Source organism: Bombina bombina, chromosome 5 (assembly GCF_027579735.1).
Source record: "Bombina bombina isolate aBomBom1 chromosome 5, aBomBom1.pri, whole genome shotgun sequence".
NCBI classification, from domain to species: Eukaryota; Metazoa; Chordata; class Amphibia; order Anura; family Bombinatoridae; genus Bombina; species Bombina bombina.
This window is the reverse complement of record NC_069503.1, coordinates 432,899,736-432,922,558: the sequence shown is the minus strand read 5'-3', so window position 1 is coordinate 432,922,558 and position 22,823 is coordinate 432,899,736. Positions and strand designations below refer to the sequence as shown.

Here is a 22,823-nt window from a genome sequence, read left to right as displayed (position 1 = left end):
AAATACAAACACCCCCTAACACTATACAAACCCCCACCCCCAAACTACCAAGGGCCCTTAAAAGGACCTTTTTGTGGGCCCTTAAAAGAGCCATTTGTAGCTCATTGCCCTGAGATAAATGGTTAGGTGGCTTAGTGATTAGTTATTTGCATTGTGGGCTTTGGCGGTTTAGGGGTTAATAGATTTATTTGCATTATTGCGTTGTGTGGGTTTGGCGGATTAGGGGTCGATAGTTTAATAGGTTTATTGTGTTGTGGGTTAATGGCGGATTAGGGGTTAATAATTTTAATAGGTAGTTGGCGATGTTGCGGTTTGCGGATTTAGGGGATAAAACTTTTATTAGGTAGTTTGCAATGTGGGTGAATTGCGGATTAGGGGTTTATCGTTTAATTAGGCATATTGCGTTGTGGGGGGTTGTTGGTTTAGGGGTTAACACTTTTATTATTAGTTCCAATGTGGGTTAATGGCAGATTAGGGGTTAATGTACATTATTAGTTATTGCGGTGGGGGATTGTGGTTGACAGGTATAGATATTGTGCATGCGTTAGGTGTTAGTTATTTTCAGTAGGTAGATAGATATTGCGCATGTGTTAGGTGTTAGTTACTATTTTCAGGGAGTTACAGTGCTCACATACTCAGCACAAGGATTGCGGCGCCTGCCTATGTGTGGCGAGGTGAAAATGGAGTAAAATGTCTCCATTTTCGCCTCACAAGTCCTTGCACTGAATATGTGATACCGATTTGTGACGCGGTTCTATGTTAGCTTATGGGAGTAAAAATAGCAGCCGACGGGTGAAATATACGTGCCGCATTTATATTTGGCGCCATATATGTAATACCAAAATTGCTTAAGACCCGGCAGCACTGGCTTTTGTGGGCGACTCCGCATATGTAATGGAGCCCATTGTTTTTTTGAAGTTTAATATTATGTTGATATATCTCTCAGTGAGTTGTGACAGATCACATTAAAATAGGCTCCACTGATAATAGGAGCTAAACGGACATGTAAATGAAATTTCAACTTTCATGGTTTAGACTGAGCATACAGTTTTAAGAGACTTTTCAAAATTGTATCAAATGGAATATACTTTGGGCTCCATGTACTAAGCAGCAAAAGCAGAGCCTTATCTCAGAAATGTAAGGAGCAGTGGTCATCCAGCCGCTGCTTCTTACCTTCTCCACCACCTCTGAGTTGGCAGATAAAAATCAACTGGAACATTTTTGTTTGGGTGATTGGCAGGCTCTGCTCACAAACAGGGGGCAGTACTGCACAAAGTGCATGTGCAATAGCACATATAAGCAGCGGATGTATTGTACCTACTGCCTGTTCGCCACTAAGCAGGATGGTCAGGTTCCCAAGTCAGAATATTCCCAAATAAAAAAACCAAAGAGTCAAAGTTTTTTTTAAGAATTTTATTCACATGTTAAACTTTGAAAAAGAAGCATGGAGTCAGATAAAAAACAAGTGTTCTTGTGTTTTTTCCACATATAAGAAATATGTTTGTTTGAAGAACCTTTAGTTAAAAAACATTCCTCTGTTGTTTTATAGATTTTTTTGTTTCTATTTTCTTTTTCTAAGAATGGAGACTTGGTTTTAGCAGTTACTGTTATTTTGTTTACATGTTTAATTTAGTTCCCTCCTTTAAACACATGTTCTGCAAATATTATTGAAAAACACATTTTTCTTGAGGTATTTTCAGTGAAGAAAAAGTGCAGGTTATGGATCAAAACATAATTTTTTTTCCTAATAGCATATTTTTATATACAATCTTTAGCAAAACTGCAGCACTTTTTCTTCCCATATTTTAAGACATCTGAGGGAAACATCAATGCTAGCACCTAATTATACATGTGATGTCATAAACCACACATAGTAAAAAATATTTTAATAATTTATTTTCCCCTCAAATTCTAAACTTAAATGAATGATAATTTGTTCATATGCGCAATGAAATACTAATGAATCATTATGAAATGTTAACGTGAATACAAGCAGAGGGCCTCACACTGTTCCTGAGTTTCAAAGCGATTTTTGTTTCCTCCGCAACCACCATACCAGAATTGCACGCATTCATTTTGATCTGCATTGTAGAACCACTTCAGCATGTAATTTTGACAGTCTCCATCATCTTGGCTCAATGTGCAGATATCTGTAATTGAAATGAATGCATAGATGAGTACAAGTAGCCATGACCAAATGTAACCTGGAATTTTTAACCATGAGTGTAAAGTTATTGTTAAAATAAATTAATGAAAGCAAGTAACATATTTCATGATCAAAATCTTCACCTCAAATATCTTACAGTGCCAGTTATTTATAGATAAATATTCAGAGCGTTATACTGAATATTTTGTTTATAAAATCTTCCTGATTTAAAATCTATTTTCCATAGTTTATAAAAACATTTTTCCATTAAAAAGTATTTTTTGCAATGATCAATGACAAGTACGGAAGTTCATTTGTTAAATGTTGCACTTTCTCCTATGCGTGAGGATAGTTATGTATACAACTAAGATCATACATTTAAAATGTAAAAATTTCTAAAAGAACGGAATTTACAATATATTCAGTGGATCAACAGAATAATTATGAATATGTTTGTATCTAGTATGTGATATCAGAATTGCACATGAAAAAGAAAATGACAAGGAACATTTATAGCTTGGTATGTCTGTAGAGATTAACTGAAAGAGAGGTGGTATTATGCTCAGGAATTATGGGGGCTGTAGTTTTCCCTGACCCTGTCCGTGCTGTGAAAATGACATATGTGTAGTTCTGTGTCACCTTAGCCAGGAGGCATATGTGCGGGGCTGGGTCTGACAGCTTCTGTCTGCATAGTATACCCTGTGCCACACTGACACCCACCATCCGGATATATATATATATATATATATATATATATATATATATATATAAGAAAATAAGAATTAGAAAGCACTCACTGGACTGTAGACAACAACTTCAATGAAATATCCTTTATTGTGACGTTTCGGGACCAACAACGTCCCTTCTTCTGACAAGCAAAAAAGTGAAAACAGACAAACTTATAAAAACCCTTACAACCACTCCCCTTGGTGAGTTACCAATCAAAATGGTTATGTTTTGTATTGTGAGTAATAGAGTACTTGGTACACAGCACTTTGGCAGTAGAATTAGGTGGTTATTATGTCAGTATATGTGCAGAGGTGATTGCATATGAGTGGTTTGATTTGCGATTGAGGGTAGTAATTTTCCGGATATATAATACTTTTGAGGAGAATTGTTTGACCTGAGTATATGCATATAGTAGAGGATAAGTTTATATTTATATCTATTTTTATTGTTATTTTTTCAGGATTTGGGTTGCATTTGTGTTCCGTGCTTGGAAGGTGACACTTGGTGAGCAGCACAGCCGTCTGTATCAGTTAGCGGCCTCCAGCACGCATTTATGGTTGCTATGGTTTCCATTTACATTGTGGTCTCTTTGGTCACAGGTGGCGGTCCCAAGTATGCAATTGTGGGTTCTTGTGTTGGCAGTGCGGTTTCTTAGAAGTCCGCGATATTTAACTAGGGGAACGCGGCATAAGCCTAGTATAGCTAATTACTATCGAGAATATGCCTGGCGTGTTGAAATATGGGAGAAACACTTGGTCACCATGGCAACCGCGGCATGAAGTAAGGACTATTGTGATGTACTCTGCCGTGTCGGTGCCATGATGTTGTGGATGATATGACCCTTTGAGCGCTGCGATTGAGAGGTTATGTATCATGGATTGTGTATACAGGTTGTCATGACAACCGGGAACTGGGACACATAGCCGCATCTGTGGCATGAGGTTTCTGATACACAGTGCGCTGATAATAAGGGACACGTATGATTGAAGCGATGACTGCGCTTTGAAATAGGGGGATTAGGTGTCAGTGGACACTAAAGTAAGCCCCGGACCTGCGGTTTGACAGCTCTATTGATACTCGGTCTGCTAGCTAACACGCCCCCTGACATCATAGAGGACGGGTGAAGATTACCAATCAGTCTATTTGTTTACAGATTTCAGTCCTTGTTATTGGTTGGCGTAATAGTGATAGGTGTGTTTTTGTGTGATGAATGTTTTTAACCTATCGCATTGTGAGGGTGTGTTTCGCCCTCCTATCAGGTTCGTGTTGTTATTTATATTAGGTTTAATACACCTCGGACAACTTTGAGCATGTGTGTGATCGGATCCAGTTTTTTGTTACATTTGTATTACACATTCACAGGGATAATAATATATATATTGTTTGATGTACACTTTAAATAATAACAGTTTATATCTGTTTTGTATCACTTATATGAAAGCCGGTTGTGCACCCGGCCCATGTACTTTTGCACAAGGCACATTTTGATTGGTAACTCACCAAGGGGAGTGGTTGTAAGGGTCTTTATAAGTTTGTCTGTTTTCACTTTTTTGCTTGTCAGAAGAAGGGACGTTGTTGGTCCCGAAACGTCACAATAAAGGATATTTCATTGAAGTTGTTGTCTACAGTCCAGTGAGTGCTTTCTAATTCTTATTTTCTTACATACCTGGCTACAGCACCCTGGCAAATTGCGGTCTGTTGATGAGAGTGCATATACCACATACAAACTTTTATTTATATATATATATATATATATATATATATATATATATATATATATATATATAGTCTTAGAATAAGATAGCACTCACTGGATTTGAAGTAAAACTTAACTTTTATTGTAGTAGGTCAATGTAAAAAATGTCCCATGACATTTCGGTGCCAACTATCACCTTTATCAAATGGATCAACAGTTCATCAGGCAGATGGCATAGCCTGACATCCGGAAAGCAAGATAAAAACATGAGAAAGCTGCAGTCTTATATACCCTGCATCTAACTCAATTGATTGTTAGGAACAGTGCTTGTTTGCACGTCCATACGTGCATCACATAAGCCGCGCCCCTTCCGGTGTGTCGCAACCTGTCATTGGTGCAACCAGTACCGTCTTCAGTATAGACATCTCAGTCCAGATTCGAGTTTAGCACGTGGCTAATTAGCATCTCTCATGCTCTGTGTGACGAGTTTAGGGAAGCGTCTCTGTACAAAAAACTGCAGCAATCCTAAACAATGTTAAAAAATACACTGTATGCAAAGGACACAATTAGAAAAATATCAAAAAATGATGTTTTCAATTGAGTTAGATGCAGGGTATATAAGGCTGCAGCGTCCTCATGTTTTTATCTTGCTTTCCGGATGTCAGGCTATGCCATCTGCCTGATGAACGGTTGATCCATTTGATAAAGGTGCTAGTTGGCACCGAAACGTCATGAGACATTTTTTTAAATTTTTACTACAATAAAAGTTAAGTTTTACTTCAAATCCAGTGAGTGCTATCTTATTCTAAGACTGTTTGTACCTGTGATCCAGCACACTGGTGGATATTTCTCAGTACCTGAGATTTGGAGTGCAGGCCCTTATTTGCTATACTATATATATGTACCCATCTGTCACAGAGTGAATGTTGGGTGAGTAAGGGTGTGTGTTGGGGAAGGGGTATGCATCCAGGGGGGGCAAGGGGGGTGTTTGGAGAAAGGGAGTGTGTTGGAGGGGATGGTGGTGGGTTGGGGTAGATGGGGTGGGTGTGTTGGGGAGTGTGGGTATGTGGTTGGAGAAGAGGAAGTTTTGGGGAGGGAAAGTCTCTGTTGAGGATAGTATATGTGTATGGGCTGAGAGGACTTGAGTGTTGTGGAGGGAAAGGGGGGTGTTGGGTGTGATAAAGAGAGAGGTAGTTTAAAACTGAGGGATTGCCAACAAAACATATGAAACATTACATCACATAGTTTATTATAAGTAGAAATGTAGTCAACAGAAACAAAATAGTAGCTTAACGGGACACTGAACACAAATTTATGAAATTTTAAGCAACTTCCTAATTTACTCCTATTATCAAATTTTGTTCGTTCTCTTGCTATCTTCATTTTAAAAGCAGGAATGTAAATCTTAGCAGCCAGCCCATTTTAGGTTCAGCACCATGGATAGCACTTGCTTATTGGAGGCTTACATTTACCAACCAATAAAGAAGAATAACCCAGGTTCTTAACCAAAAATGGGCCGGCTCCTATGCATCATATTCCTGCTTTTTAAATGAAGATAGAGAACGAAGAAAAATTGATAATAGCAGTAAATTAGAAAGTTGCTTAAAATTGCATGCTCTATCTGAATCAGGAAAGCAAAAAAATGTGGGTTTAGTGTCCCTTTAAGATTAAAACACATAACACATTGAATTGAAAAAAGTAATATTTTAACATAATAATAATTCAGTAATTCAGGTGATGTCAAAAGATGCAATAGATGCATATACATTGTCATTATGAAAACATTCTAGTCCAGAGAAAGTACTTTTAATGCTGCTGAAATATATTTTACCAGTTACATAAAAAAATGATCATATAATTCTTCTTGAAGATCATGCTTCTGTTGCATGGAAATTAACTTCCATAAAAAGAAAGTGGTCACAACATATCTTCTTTAATGGGATGTTGACAGCTCTAATACTATAAATCGTGACAATGTTTAAAAGATCAGCAAAAGTCCCAAACTTCAATCTACAAAACGATGTTTGTCTTTGCAAAATATCTTTTAAGGTAAGAAGATAGTGTTATGAGGTTCTAGATACTCTAAATTGGATTTTTATTTTTCAAAACACAATTTTTGAGAATTCTGCTTACTGATCTCTATTGACAATAAACAAGATGGAATGGTAAACTGTTAATTCCAGATTACATATACACAATTGCTGATAGAAATACTTATAAAAAAGATAAAATTACCGTAACTTAGAAAAACATGAATCTGAAATAAAAACAACATTTGTAATGCCTGGCCGCAGAAACTCTAAGACCAATAACGTAAACAGCTCTAAGCTAATGCAACATTTACCCAAACAACAAGACATAGCCGCAAAACCACTGAAAATGGCAGCATCCACAGAACAGCAGCAACACGAGAAAGAAACTACAAGTACACCCGCCATTACAAAAGATGATCTGCAAAACCTATGCACAAAAGATGATATTAAAGATAACTTAGGAGAGGTCAAAAACTGGTACGGGAAACTAAAAAGAGACCTATCTAAAGTCACACAAAGGGTCTCGGTCTAAAAAAATAAAAACAACATTTGTAAATATCACAGTTGTGATTTTGGTTTTCCCTAAGGGCTTTTCACCAAAACTTGTCTGGGGTTAACTGCCTGAGTCTCTAAAAACTGTGCAGCTGGTTGAGAGTGCATATTTTCATGTTTAGTTTGGCTGTAATATATAGCTTTACATAGAGCCTATACTGACATATGCACTATGTAAAACTATATATTTCCCCAGTCTGTTCTTCTACACTGGACTCTGTCTGCCTCTGTCACCTAAGCCCCCCTCATAAGCTGCTTCTTAACTTCAGTTTCAGGGGAACCTAAAACTACGTGCGTAGTTTGCAGCATCCACTGCTTGATAAATATACCCCAAGATCTATAAATTCTATTGAATTGTTCAGTATTGCTTCAGACTTGAGAAAGGAAGGAATTCTTCCGAAAGCTTTTCAATCTTAAAAATGTATAGTTAGTCCAATAAAAAAGTATCATTGGTCATAGCAATTGTTATTTTGATATCTAAATCTCTGGACTAACACGGCTACTCCAATCAACGTGTATATATATATATATACATATACACACACATATACACACACATATATACATATATATATACATACATATATGCATATACTGTATATACATATATATCCATATACACACACACACACACATATATATATATATATATATATATATATATATATATATATCTCAATATAGAAAAGAAGCACTCACTGAACTTTCTCCAACAGTGACAAATAAGTTTAATGAAGTTTTAGTGACGTTTCGGACAGCAACAGTCCCTTCCTCTGACTGTTGCTGTCCCGAAACGTCACTAAAACTTCATTTAACTTATTTGTCACTGTTGGAGAAAGTTCAGTGAGTGCTACTTTTCTATATTGCTACAAATTACCTTTATAGCACCCTGACAAGTTGCAAGTGTTGGTGAGGGTGCATTTACACTAATTTTCTGTATATATATATATATATTAAAATAAATAGAAATTTGGAAGAGTCAAAATAAAAGATAATCAATAATGTGACAAATGTCACAAACTCTGCTTGCCCAATTCAAGGGCAGTGGTGCAGACCCTAAAGTATTATAATAAACAAAATAAAGGAAGAAAAGAGTTATATAAACATACTAAACAGCCACAGTAAGGGAATTAAGCACTCTTTTATAAGAAAGGATAACCAGATCAAAAATGTGATGCACATATCTCCAGTGCAGGCTGCAAACAAACCTGTTTATTTCCCAAAAGAGAAGAAAAACCACCTACTAAAGTAAAATAACTGCCTAAATAAGGAAGTTCACGTATATATCAACATAAAAAAATATATATCTTCGCTTCGTGCACAGAAATATATCCTGGCCGGGAATCAAGATAATAAAAGTGTACACTTATAGCAGGATTAATCAGCAAATCTGCTAACAAATATGAGACGTGTCTCCCTTATTCAGCATGAATAATGACCGGCATACAAACAAACCACGGTGAGCACCGCACTCCAGGTCCCAGCTGACATGGCAAAGGAATAGAGGAAATGTTCACTTCCACTTATTGACCTTACACATCCCCGGTAATCTTACTTTCAAACCTTAGGAATGGTCTGTGGCTTCAGAAGATTAGAGTAGATGCTGAGTTTTTTGGCCATTTAATCAAAGCCATCCTCTTTCCCTGTCGCTCCACAATAGCTGTTCAGCTTCAGTGTGTAAAGACCAACCGCCCTGTGTAATCAAGAAATTGTATCCAAACAGTCCATAGGCACCAAATGCACAAAGTTACAAGTGTAGACAACAGCTATAAAATTCATTGATAAGGGTGGAAGTTCCCAGGGTAAATAATAGCACACCAACATATATGTTTCACCCCTTCACTATGTGCTTAATGGGGCTTCCTCAGGGCTCTCTGTGCACAGATATATATTTTCATGTTGATATACGTAGACTTCCTTATTTAGGCAGTTATTTGTTTTACTTTAGTGGATGGTTTTTCGTCTCTTTTGGGTAATAAACAGGTTTGTTTGCAGCCTGCACTGGCAATATCTGTGTCATATTTTTTATCTGAATTCCCTTACTGTGGAGGTTTATTATATTTATATACCTCCTTTCTTCCTTTGTTTTGTGTATCATATATATTATAAATACAGATTGTTTGTGGGTCATGTGAAAACTAGAAAGTGCGCTAAAATAGCTACACATCAACCAGTAAAAGAATAATATATTTTAATGATGCTAGTTAAATAACATCACTTTATGCATAAAATACATATAAAATCAAAAACTACCGGTCGCAATAAATAAAAATAAAATGCAATACATACTAAAAATCTGTCCAAATCGTCTCTGTGAATGCTACCGGTAAAGCAACCTGGGTGCCACTGCTAAGATTAAAGTTCAATTTTTGTAGACCTTAATGATATTGGAAATCCCCTGGTTCATTCAATAGTTTTAGAACATGTGTGTATTTACTTGCCTTCATTCTGGCTACACATCCGTCTATATTGGTGTCCTTTATGGGCTCTTACGGACCTTACCACTTCGGCATGCGTGTCAGGGGCTGCCCATCCGTCAGCTAATGAAAAAACTCCTTAAGCCTTAAAGGGACATTAAACACTAAATACACGCTAGATAGAATGATGCATTCAAAGAAAAGATTAGTCCATGACTAACATGTAGATGTATTTTTTAAAGTTTCATTAGTTGTTTAAAAAGTGACAAAATAAGAGTAAGGTTTTAGTGTCTATAAAACACTGGGAGCTGCCATGTTGTAAGTTGTGTTACCTTCTCTGTTGTGGCCAATTAGGGTCAGTTATAAATAGGTCACTAGAGTGTGCAGCCAATGGTTGTGCTGGATTTAACAGTGTTCTGCACTTCCATTTCAAACAGGAACTGAAAAGCTCACAATTTCAGAATGGAATTACAGGCAAAGAGGACAAAATAAATAATGAAAGTATATTGCAGAGTTGTTTTATTATATATTTACAATTTATCATTTTATATTACCATCTCAAAGTGTTTAATGTCCCTTTAAACTTGTCATGTACAGGGAGTTGCTTTTCAGGATAATATACCTCCTGTATTCACAGAGCACTCTGTTTAAAATAGTAGTTGTAAGTCCAGATACAACATCTACGCATTTTAGCCTCTTACAGGCCTTTATCAAGATGACTGGCTCTTCCACTGGCTACCCTTTTTAAAGGGTTTAACTCTTTGTGGGAGTGGTCACACAGGCTTGCTATTAGTGCAATGTAGCAATTATGTTTCCCATGTTTTCCGCTTTGTTTTCATTGCTAACTTATACAATAAAGGTGCATTCAGTTTAATTTTATATCTTTTATTATCAAACATTTATAAAGTATTAAAATTTTGAAATATTTCCCTTTGTGTTTCATTTCACATTTCTTGCAAGATGTTCAAAAGCTAATCAATTTAAATAAGCACAGCAGGATAAAGAAAAAGCTTTAAGGTTAGAAATATCAATTTGTCCAGATATAAAAAACTTAAATGAATGTAGGAAGTATTTATATGTGTATATTAAGTCTAGGTATATATATATCTCTGTAGTATGGATATGATAAGTCTTAAACATCATATTGAAAGAAATTGAATAGAGTCTAAGGGGCCGATTTATCACGGCCCAAATGGGGCCGCATACCCTTGTTTCTGCGCAAGCCTTCAGGCTCACCGGAAACAGAAGTTAAGAAGCAGCAATCTTAAGACTGCTGCTTCTTAACTTGTACATCTGCTCTGAGGCGGCCGACAGCAATCCGCCCGATCACATATGATCGGGTTGATTGACACCCCCTGCTAGCCGGGCGGCATTGCACAAGCAGTTTACCAGAACTGCTTGTGCAATAATAAATGATGACAGTGTATGCAGCGTATGAATAAGTGCCAGCTACTAGGCCACCAGCCATGCCCTTTCTGCAGTGTGGGGATTGATGATCAGAATCTAATCATGTGACCACAGATATGATACAGAAAATTAAAGGAAATTATTAAATTTGTTAGAAAACAAATATATAGATCATTTAAATGTGTACCTTATTATTAATTATGCAATTCTACAATATTTAATAGTCATTTAATTACAATTATACACTCATAGATTTACATATTTTTTTCTGAAAGAACCATAGGCCCCCATTTATCATTTACCAGGCAGACAAGTTTTGCTATCAAGACCATCGTCCACTTGGCTGCCCCCTGCTCAATTGCAGCCATTTGCACATGAGCAGGGGCTGTCAATCATCCTGATCCGATCGAAGATTGGAGAATTAATGCTCAAGAAATTTTTGAACATGAGCTTGCCTTTACAACACAGCCCCTCAGCAATCTGATGAGCATCTTTGAATCCAAGCCATTGTGTATCTCTTCCCAAGTACCCAGAATTATAGAACTTAATGGTGTTTTAAAAGTAAATAGATAATAATAGGAAGGATTTAGTTTATATCATTAGTATAAAGTAGACATATGCATTTGGTTTAGGGATATAGGGATATTTGAAACAAATATATAAACGAATACATCTCGAAATTTAAAGAAAACTAATAAATACTGACAAAATCTGTTAGTATTCATTTGCTTCCTTTAAATGGTTAAAATACCTTTTGCACTCTTGAAAACAAATTCGGTTCAGCCAAATTTTTTCTGAATTAATATTCAGGGAAATTAGTTTCCCCGAATATTGATTTGCTGCACTATTCAGTATTTCTTAAGTTATAAAGAAAACAAAAAATGTATATTCTTAGAACATTGACATTTGTGTTGGCTCTCAGGGCCTGCAATAAAGCCGCCACGCTAAGCCGCCTATTATTATTATTATTATTAGGCTCTGAGGGGTTAGCCTGGCTCTACAGCTCGCTAAAGGTAAGAATATAGAAAAAGTTCACCTGTAGCTTTAACAAAAAAGAATGCCATTCTAAGAATTCTAAGAATATTCAATTTCCCTGAATATTAATTCCAAAAAATTTGGCTAAACTGAATTTTTCACGGCAGCACACCACTAGCGTACAGGATTTAAATACTGCAGAAATAAATGCAGGAGTGAAGTGGTATAAGGTACAGTATTGAGTTATGTTTTAATGCACAAATAATATAATCTATTGATTTAAATAACAATAATATGAATACAAAAGAAATGTGCATTCATTTTATTAAGAATGCAAATTCGTAAAGAGAAACAGATATTTGTTTCATTTTAACTAAATGAATTTCCGAATTAATGAACCAATGAATTTTAAAGAAATTAAAAAATGTATCAGTATTCATTTTTTTTTTCTTTAAAACTACCTTTAAGGGGTTAAATACTTACCTCTAGCGTGGCTGGGACTCTGAAAAGCAGAAGAGAGTTATCACAGCTCTCCAGCATGCTAAAGGTAAGTATTAAGTTACAAGTGAACTTTTTCACCTTTAGCATTAGAACATTTATTTTTGTTTAACGAAAACAAATGTAAATGTTCTATGAATATATTAAATAATAATTTAGTTTCAAATGAAACAAATACTGAATAATTAGGCCCTGAATATTTCCCCGAATATTTGTATCAAAAGATTTAAAAAAAAAAAAAATTGGTGCTGCACAAGTCTAGTATACACTGATTGGCCTTATTGTGCTACTTTGTGTATCATTGTGCCAATTAAATAATTATTTCAATGAGATATGTTTATATTTTTTTTAATTTATTGGGGCCCATTTATCAAGCTCCGAACGGAGCTTGTGGGCCCGTGTTTCTGGCGACTGCTGCTCCATAACCCTGTGCGCCTGCTCTGATGAGGCGGACAGGAATCGCCGGATATCAACTCGATCGAGTACGATCGGGATGATTGACACCTCCCTGCTGGTGGACGATTGGTCACGAGTCAGCAGGGGGCGGTGTTGCACCAGCAGCTCTTGTGAGCTGCTAGTGCAATGTTAAATGCGGAGAGCGTATTGCTCTACGCATTTAGCGAGGTCTTGCGGATCTGATCCGCATTGTCGGATCAGGTCCGCAAGACCTTTAATAAATAGGCCCCATAGTGAACGCATGCACATACAGATGCACGCAAATACATTTTATAATTGTATTAAAATTTTAAATAGGACACAGACTGAAAATTCACTTTATAGAACAAATACAACAATCAAGAATGGCTTGCTTGAAATCAAGAATAATTACATGTTTTAGTCCCAAAATAGATTGAAAAGTTCACCACATCTTTCTATATTTTGGAATATCTGTATTTACTTGTGTTTTATTCTCTCTGTAGAAGTTCGTTTCAGTTATTTAAAAATAAATGATTTTGCAGAGCTTTCTGTTGAATGAATGTTATTATTTCCTTATGCTGGCACTAAAATGTGTTTGTGAATGTATCTGTTCTATTAAATCTGCTAGAAACCTTACGTACAGTACCCAGGAATCAAACATTGTTTGTATGCCTGATTAAAAGTGGGGGGGAGGTACATTTAAAAGATTGATTTTTAAATGTTATATTTTAAAATTCTGAACAATTATGTTTATAAATTCACATTATCTACTTTAAAAGGAGTGCATGAAATCTATCCCACCCCAGTGTAATTTTACGGGGATTTCCAGCACAACTATATTAACTAAGTCGAACTGAATGATTATTTGGCCAAAAATCTTTTAGCTAAACGGGAATAAAAAGGTTAAGCTACATTATTTTTGTATTCATCCATATGAGGCTTTTTTCCAAGCAAAAAAAGATCCAGCGAACTCGGGCTTCAAACAAGGGGTGAGTTTATTGAAATCACAAATTCAATAAATTCCAACACAGTGAAAACCAAAAACACTTAAATGAGGGTGGTAAAAAATGAAAAGAGCTAGTAATTGCGCTGTGACCTTAGGCTACCAGTCGGTCTTACGCGTTTCGGCTGGAAAATTTAGCCTTAATCATAGACCTCAAAGTGTAGCCTGTGTTATGCCTTAAGAACTATTCTAGTGATAACCAAGGATAAACAGCTGGGGTCACAGTGCAATTAATTAATGTTAACAACAGGCTAATTGGAAGACAATTTATTTCATTTAAAGGAGTAGTATGTTAAAACAGTTTTCTGTTTTTGTATTAGATATGCTGATAGATTGACTGCAAAGCGTATACATAACCAAACTACACAAGTTGAACTACACATTTCCTTGTAGGATTTGTTATACAAATAGGAAAATGTTAACTATCACTTTTAATCCTTATAAGTGAGCAATCTCTAGAATAACTTGAAAACTAGAGTATTCAAAACAGGATAACATAAATAACATAGCTTATATGTAATTCAACATCATTGTATGTAAACTTTGTAATAACATTACTCTTTGCCTATATATGTGCATATCTATATCCCAATTATTTAAGATCCTTCACTGAAACTTTTATATCACTATACCCTACTTCCAGAAGTTAATAATGTCTCCTGCTATATTAAAGCCTTTGGGACGTCTGGTCTGGAGTGTAAAAATCCAAAATGCCTCTATGTAAAGGAGTCGTTGCATTCTGTCACCCCCTCTAGGTTTAGGAAGGATTCTTTCTATTACTTGCCATTTAAAGCTATTGACTGACTTGTTATGCTCGTATATGAAATGATGCACCAAGTCTGACACATCTCTTTCTTTGTCAATGTTGTTTAGGTGCTCTCTAATGCGTGTGCGTGCCTCCCGAGAGGCTATCTAGGATTTAACTTTATCCAAGAAAACTTTATATTTCTACAGGACCACCTTCTAAAACAACTCTAGACCCCCCACAATCTCTCCAGCACATATCATTACATTAAAGATATTTTTTTGTATCCTTTAGGGGTGAGGTAGCAGTAAGTAACTGAGAATTCATTTTTACATTTGCTGAATGTTGGGGAGCTTACAGATATTGGACCATTCCTTGGTTGAAACAACATCCATTTCCTTATTTGACTGGGCATTGGAACTCACTAATGAAATAATTTATTTATAGATTAGTGGCACTAGGCTAGATTCATAAGTGTTTTTAGAGGTTGCAGAGGTGCCTGGTAAAGACAAGATATTATTTGAAATTCACTAAGAATTGTTGAACCTATATTTTGCACAGAATTGGCAGAAGTTGTTACTGCCATTAACATTTAGAGTTGTGCAAGGTGCCCAATACACGATTCCTCAAACATCAAACATAAATCATTAACACACGGAAAAACAAAAACTACTCAGCAACATTCTCAAAGGACCAGTAAATACAATAGATTTGCATAATCCACAAATGCAATAGCACTTAGTCTGAACTCCAAGCGAGTAGAAGATTTATTTCTGACAAATTTCAAAGTTAGATATATTTCCACTCCTCCTGTATCATGTGATATCCATTAGATCAGTGTTTTCCAAACTGTGTGGCATGACACATTAGTGTGTCGGTGGCAGTGTGTAGGTGTGTCCCTGCTTCAGCACAAATCCTTTTGAATTTAAAAATTATTTTTAATTTTCTTTTTTAGTTTCCGGCTGTCCGCCTGCCTACTACGCATTTCATGTGGTTGACAAGTGATTGATTCCTAGTGGGTCACAGATCATCTTAACCTATTGCCGCAGCTAACCAGGAAGTGAAACTATTTCCATTGGCTTTGGCGGCACATTGGCTCCTGACTGCACGTGTAATTTCCTCAATCGGCTCGTGACTGCATGTGTAGTCAGTGAGTGGGAAGCTGAAGTCAGAAGTCAAAGTGTTTTTTTTTTTTGCAGCTATCTCCCAGCAGTGCATTGCTGCTCCTGCTCTTGATATATGGATAGGAAGTGGAAGCTTAAAAATGTTTGATGATAAAATGCGAGTGTCTTTATCTAATATTCCACCAAATATTCAGAAACTGTGTTCATCCCATCAACCTCTTACATCCCACTAAAATAGTAAGTAGCTATTGGTGTTAATAAACTTATTTCTTGCACATATATACCGTTACTTGTAAATACATTTAGTTATTTTATAATTTATGTATGTGTCCGTATCTCTTAAAACAAGTTAGTTTAACCTGTTTGCTAGAACAACTGAATTACTGTGTCGTGAAATGATGTGCGTCTAAAAAGTGTGTCACCAACATGAAAAGTTTGGAAAGCTCTGCATTAGATTATCACAAATGCATAAATGTATATTCTGTGAATTGTTGCACATGCTCAGTAGGAGTTGGTGACTCAAAAAATGTAAAAATAAAAAGACTGTGCATGCTCCATCTGAATCATGAAAGTTTAATTTTTACTTGAGTGTCCCTTTAAGTAAATTTTTGTAATTGGAAAATATTTGCATGTCTGTTTTGTTATAAAAAAGTAGTCTCACTGGGTAGACTGAAAGGTCTGCAAACTTGCAATTGCAAATAAAGGGCTGGTTGTGGAAATTCTGGGGTGTTTTGGAGGGGTGCTCATAATTTTTCTTCTACACTTAGACCTATTATGCTGAATTCTTAAAGTCTCTATTGCCCTTGTAAATTGTCTTGTGGGGTCAAGGTTGTCAAGAGATTATAAATGTAAAACATAAGGCACAGGTTTTGTCGCTATGGTTGTTGGTTGAACATTATCAAATCAGAAAGAAGAAAGATTTCTTCTAGGATACCCTTGTACGTGACTTGATTAATGCGTCCTTCACAAAACTAAATCTGCCTGATTTCAGGTCATCTTCTCTGATGAGTTCAATTTTCAGCTTACACCTAATCATCTAATGGTTAGACGGAGAGGACTACAAGCCACAGTGTCTTGCACCCAATGTGAAATGTGGTGGAAGTATGAATGAATCAAGCCATGTACAAAGTTATCCTGGAAGAAAACTCTCTTTCTTCTGCTCTGACAATGTTCCCAAATCTGAGGATTGTTTTTTCCAGCAGGACAATGCTCCATGCCACAAAGCCAGGTCAATCAAGGTGTGGGTGGACCACCAGATCAATACTCTGTCATGGCAAGCCGAATCTCCAGACCTGAACTGCATTGAAAACCTCTGGAATGTGATCAAGAGGAAGGTGAATGGTCACAAGCCATCAAACAAAGCAGAGCTGCTTGACTTTTTGCGGTAGGAGTGGCATAAAGTCATCCAACAGTAATTTGAAAGACTAGTGGAGAGCATGCCAAGACACATGAAAGTTGTGATTGATACACAGGGTTAATCCACAAGAAACTGATTTCTGAACTTTTGTCAAGTTAAAACATTAGTATTGTGTTGTTTAAATATCAATATGAACTTGTTTTCTTTGCATTATTTAAAGTCTGAAAACACATGGGGGCATATTTATCAATGTGCGAGTGGACATGATACGAAGTATCGTATCATGTCCGCCGCACATCGATAAATGCCGACAGCATATGCTGTCGGCATATATCATTGCAATGCCGCCCCCTGCAGATTTGCGGCCAGGGTGTCAATCCACCCGATTGTAGCAGGCGGATAAGTTATGGAGCAGCGGTCTTTAGGGCCGGCGAGCCTTCATACGGAGCTTGATAAATATGCCCCTTAATCTTTTTTGTAAAGTTGACCAGTTGTCATTTTCTGAAAATAAAAGCTCTAAATGCCAATATTTTTATTTGAAATTTGGGAGAAATGTTGAAAAATTTATGGAATAAAACAAAAATGTTCATTTTATTCAAACATATTCCTACAAATGGTAAACACAGAGAAACCAATAATTTTGCAGTGGTCTCTTATTTTTTTCCAGAGCTGTATGTTGACTCAACAATTGGGACATATGACATACTGTATGTCATATTTTTTTTTGCATATTGATATTCACACTGATGACATATACAATTGAATATATAAAAATTTGGATACAGAGAAATTACTTTTTTTTTTTCTATTAAATTTTAAATTGACATGTGACTATATATTGCTGCTATTTGAGGTGGATAGAACACATGCACCTTTGAAGTAATTCGACATTGGTTTTCCAGCAAACAGAGGATTGAAGTGATGACCGGGTCCCCCTTTGGATGACTTGGGGTTTTTTATCTTTATTTTTTTTGTTTTTGTTGGATGAGATGTGTATGTGTGAGTGTGTTGTTTTTTTGATGATTTATTTCTTAAAATGTGTTGTTTTATGATTTGATTATAAAGCTACTTTGTATTCTACTCAGATGTGTTTTATATGAGTTCTGGGAACTGATATTATATTCTTGTATAGCCAATTTCATGCGGCTAGTGTCAGAGAGTTTTGTTCAGGCCACATAGGCAATTACCTGAGTGGCAGAACTTTGAAGGGCAGCAACTTGAACTCTGACATCTTGGACAATACTGACATAGACATGAAATTATGTTATGGGAGTGACTGGTTAGCAAAACACGGAGGAGAGGTTAAGCATAGACCACTTGCCATCATCTAGTGCCATATGAGTATTCCACTTTGTGCTAATGATTTATTGAATTTAGGGCTTTTTGATCTAAAATTAAACCTGGACAATTTCAAGGCCACTATCTCTGACACTTGTCAATTATCTTTCCAATATGCAGCCTAATCCAACATTGGTACTTTATAAATATATGTTACAGAATGCTATTGCAAATAACAGATGGACAAATACATTTGTGAATTGTAACAAGTTTATACAGTTGTTTTGTGTGCACTTTTTTTTCAAAACATTTAAATTTTGTATAGTATATTATTTTTTTGTACTCCAATTTGCTGATTTTCCTGTTTTGAACCAAGAAAAAGAACCACATCATTCTGAAATGCTACAGTAATAATTTGGCTTGCAAAACGGAGTGCAGCTACTTAAAAGCATTCTTGTAAATGGTATATGCCATTTCAAAAAGCAAGGCACAGACAGACAAACAAAGTATCCTCTCCTGTGTTACATATGCTACGGCAGAAGATCTCACTGTTTATTAAAAACCTCCCACTTAAACTTCTCAGGTGTACCCAATTATCAGGTCCATAGTGACTCACACCCCAACCACTGAATGCCCAAACCCCTGGCCACACAATTTCCAGAATTTCCATGATCATATTATAAGAGCAGAATTTGTCACTAATAATCAACACATACTCCTCAAAAAGACCAGCGTATACTGTTCAATGTACAGTAAAGCAAATGCACATTCAACATACCTTTACTGAGCGTCTGCAATTGCTCATTATTGGTTTGACCTAAACATAAAAAACATATAAAAAATAAAGAGCAAAAACAGGTTTTATTCAGTGTTTTGTTATCAAAAGAAAATTATGCATCAATGCATTCAATAAGGATGTAAATTCAGCAGAAGAGGTTGTTGGAAAATGCAATACATTTAGATGATTTTGTAACAGTTTTAGACATAGCAACATATAAACTAATGACAAATAAGAACCACTCCCACAGTCTGTGCTGCCAAATTTAGCTTATTTTTTTTTTCTTATTATTATTTTTTTTTCTTATTAGAAATAATAGTTTAATGTGAATTTCCTTTATATAAAAACTTTAAATAAACTCTCTGGTTTTCCTTTTCTATTCCATTTTTAGTGTGATCCACACAGTGACACAAAACAGCAGAGCGATACTAATTAAAAGAGAAAAGTCAACTGGAAGTATCACTGCCAAACAATTCTTTATTGTAACTTTTAAAGGGTATCCATAGTATTGTCCAGGTCATTTAAGAACGTCTTTATAGAATAAACAAGAATCTGCTCTCTACATTGTGCACAATTGCACAATGTAGCGATGACAAAAGATATTTTAGTTTCAACACAAATTATGATTAAAATGCAAGAGTACCAGTACTTTAAAAGAGGAAAGGGTACCAGTACTTTAAAAGAGGAAAGGGTACCAGTACTTTAAAAGAGGAAAGGGTACCAGTACTTTTGACCACATCAGTATATACAAACATCTACAAATTTATTATTTTTCCATTACATTCATGCATTATGAATATTAGGGGTTAAATGCAGTCTTTGTTTTTCTGCTTTTACTAGTTGCAGAATCTTGTCCTCACCCAATAATCTAAAGCCTTAGACCAGTTATTTTTCTTCTTTAATGAAATAAGTACTGCTCAAATAACCAAAGTGAAAGCTTCTGTCTTGGGAAATAATTGAGTGACCAATGTTTAGAATTGTATCATATAGATATATAGATATAAGAACACCAATTATAAAAAAAGCAATTTCTTATCATTTTGATGTATGGTTTTGGAATGGAAAGCTCTGTCTGGTGTTATAGAATACTTATTGGTTACAGTAAAATAATTATGTTTTTTTTATGCATTATTATTATGAGATTATAAGTAACCAATCGCTGAAATGCATTTCAGTTTGTGTAAAAAAAACATTTACATATTGATTTCTTCATAAAAAAGATACACGAGACTAAGGAGGACAAAGGAATACCAATGCAAAGGGAAAAGTTCTTGACAGACACAATGGTGGCTAAATTACACCCAGCGAAGAAGAGGTTAACATAAGATCACTCCAAATTCTGCAGCCTCATATATAACTATGTATATATCTTCCTATCACTGATACATTACTTCATAAATAATTATATAAATAAATTCCTAACATGAGACTATGGGGTGTAATTACTGCTTGTTTGCTGCATATTCCACTCGAAGCTTCGGGCTCGCCGGAAACAGAAGTTAAGAAGCAGCGGTCTCAAGAATGCTGCTCCTTAACTCTTCCACCATTTTTTAGGGGGCGGACCGCTATCATATCGATCAGATACGATCAGGATGATTGACACCCCCTGCTAGTGGCCAATACCCTGCTAGATTGGCCGCAAATGTGAAGGGGGCGGAATTGCACAAGAATTTCACCAGAAATGCTATACACTACACAACCGATAGACGCCGCTAATAAAGAGCTCTTCTGGGCTAGAATAATAACATCTCAACTTTCTTTCTCTGATTTAGAAACCTTGAATGCGCCAATTTCTAAGGAAGAAATCCTGTTAACAATTAATAACGCAAAAGTTAACAAAGCAGCTGGCCCAGACGGGATTTCCGATATAAAATATAAAATTCTGATGGAAGAAATTAGTAATACATTAGTGCTTCTCTTTAACAATTATTATACAACATCTTCTCCTATTTCTAATCTTTTCTCCGCAGCAAATATAACTTTGATTCCAAAAAAGGGCAAAGACCCTGAACATACAGCTTCTTATAGACCTATATCTGTTTTAAATTCCGATTATAAAATTCTTCTTTCTATTATAGCCAACAGAATAAAGGGTTTTTTGTCCAAAATAATACATGTGGATCAAATGGGTTTTATGAATGAACACTCCGTAACTTCTAATCTCCGGAAAGTAGAGTTACTATTAGATTTTTTTTTTAATCAAAATTTGACCCCAAAAGATAAATGCCGACAGCATATGCTGTTGGCATTTAGCGATGTCGGCCAAAGATTTGATAAATCGGCCCCTATTACTGTAATATAAAATAAAAACATCTGTTTACTTCATTTTCTCTTTATTATCTGGGAGAAATTATTTATAATAATCTACTATAACTGCATATTTGTTTCTAAGGGTCCCAGAAACTAATGTGACAGAATTTTCAAATTATTTGCTCTATATAGCTAGATTGTTTAAAAAAGTCTACATTTTGCATTGCAAATAATTATAATATTTGGTTCAGTACACTGGACAGCACTTGTTTATTGGTGGGTGAATTTATCCACCAATCAGCAAGAACAACCCAGGTTGTTCACCAAAAATGGTCCGGCATCTAAACTTATATTCTTGCTTTGCAAATAAAGATACCAAGAGAATGAAGAAAATTTGATAATAGGAGTAAATTAGAAAGCTGTTTAAAATTGCATGCTCTATCTGAATCACGAAAGAAAAAATTTGGGTTCAGTGTCCCTTTAAGTATACATCTACACCTCACATTATGTAAACAAAATTCCACCAAATAAAGGGTTGAGCTTTAATTACCCTACCCTATCTCCTATAGGGTTTGCACGGCACTTATACATTTTCTGCTTAACTTAACATTTTTACAAAATGATTGCAAATTATATTATACATTGTTAGAGTAATTTGTTAGGGTATAAATACCATTACACATTATTATTTCTATTTTTGACTCCATGTACGAAGCAGCGTAAGCTGCTCCAGAGCCCTTGCGGGCAGGTTTGCACATGCAAGCCTGTTTCCTGCAATGTAAGAAGCAGCGGTCATTAGACACCTCTGAGGTGGTGAAGAGAAATCACAGAGAGCAAGCAACCTCTCTGTGATTGACAGTCCCTTTTCTCACGCGAGAGAAGAGGCGGACATTACACACTCAGTGGAGTATGTAATGATGCATATGGGCCAGCGGATGAACAGATCCACTGTCCGTATGCAGGGAAGACGTGTGCGGACAGCTTCTCAAGTCGAGAAGCTGTCCGCACGCTATTTAATACATGGGGCCCTTTGTATGGACCAATGACATGACAGGATTTTCTTCTTATATTTATAAGCTTCTCAGTACTTCCTGCTAATGCTGATAGGTAAATAGAGTATTAGTTGAAAGTAAACAATTTAGATTTAATTAGTTTTAACTTGACATTTTTCAGGTAAGAAAAAAAACCAATTTCAATGTGTTTAAATGCTGCTATTTCATATTAATCCTGGAAAATTTCTGATAACAATTATTTGAAACTGCCTACATTTTCACAAATTTTACTAAAAGAACAAAATAAACTTTTTTATTGGTCGAGATAGTGAAGCCAGTCAAGTGAAATAAAACTTTTGGGGTCCTATGATCTAAAGTTCTCCACTCAAAAAAATAAAAAATAAATCTCTTCAGTATGGCGAGGTC

At 35.7% G+C, this 22,823-nt stretch overlaps 1 protein-coding gene across 1 annotated transcript in view; it reads right to left on the bottom strand.

Annotated features, from left to right (window-relative positions):
• Positions 1-1,879: 1,879 nt before the first annotated feature.
• LOC128660439 (collagen alpha-6(VI) chain-like) overlaps positions 1,880-22,823 on the bottom strand; it is a 534,497-nt gene continuing 513,553 nt past the window's right edge. Inside the window, exons 42-43 of the mRNA XM_053714286.1 lie at positions 19,156-19,194; positions 1,880-2,150 (exon numbers count right to left, since the gene is read on the bottom strand). Coding sequence (XP_053570261.1) covers positions 1,978-2,150; positions 19,156-19,194 — 212 coding nt within the window. The 3' untranslated portion in view covers positions 1,880-1,977. The remainder of the gene's footprint in view (positions 2,151-19,155; positions 19,195-22,823) is intronic.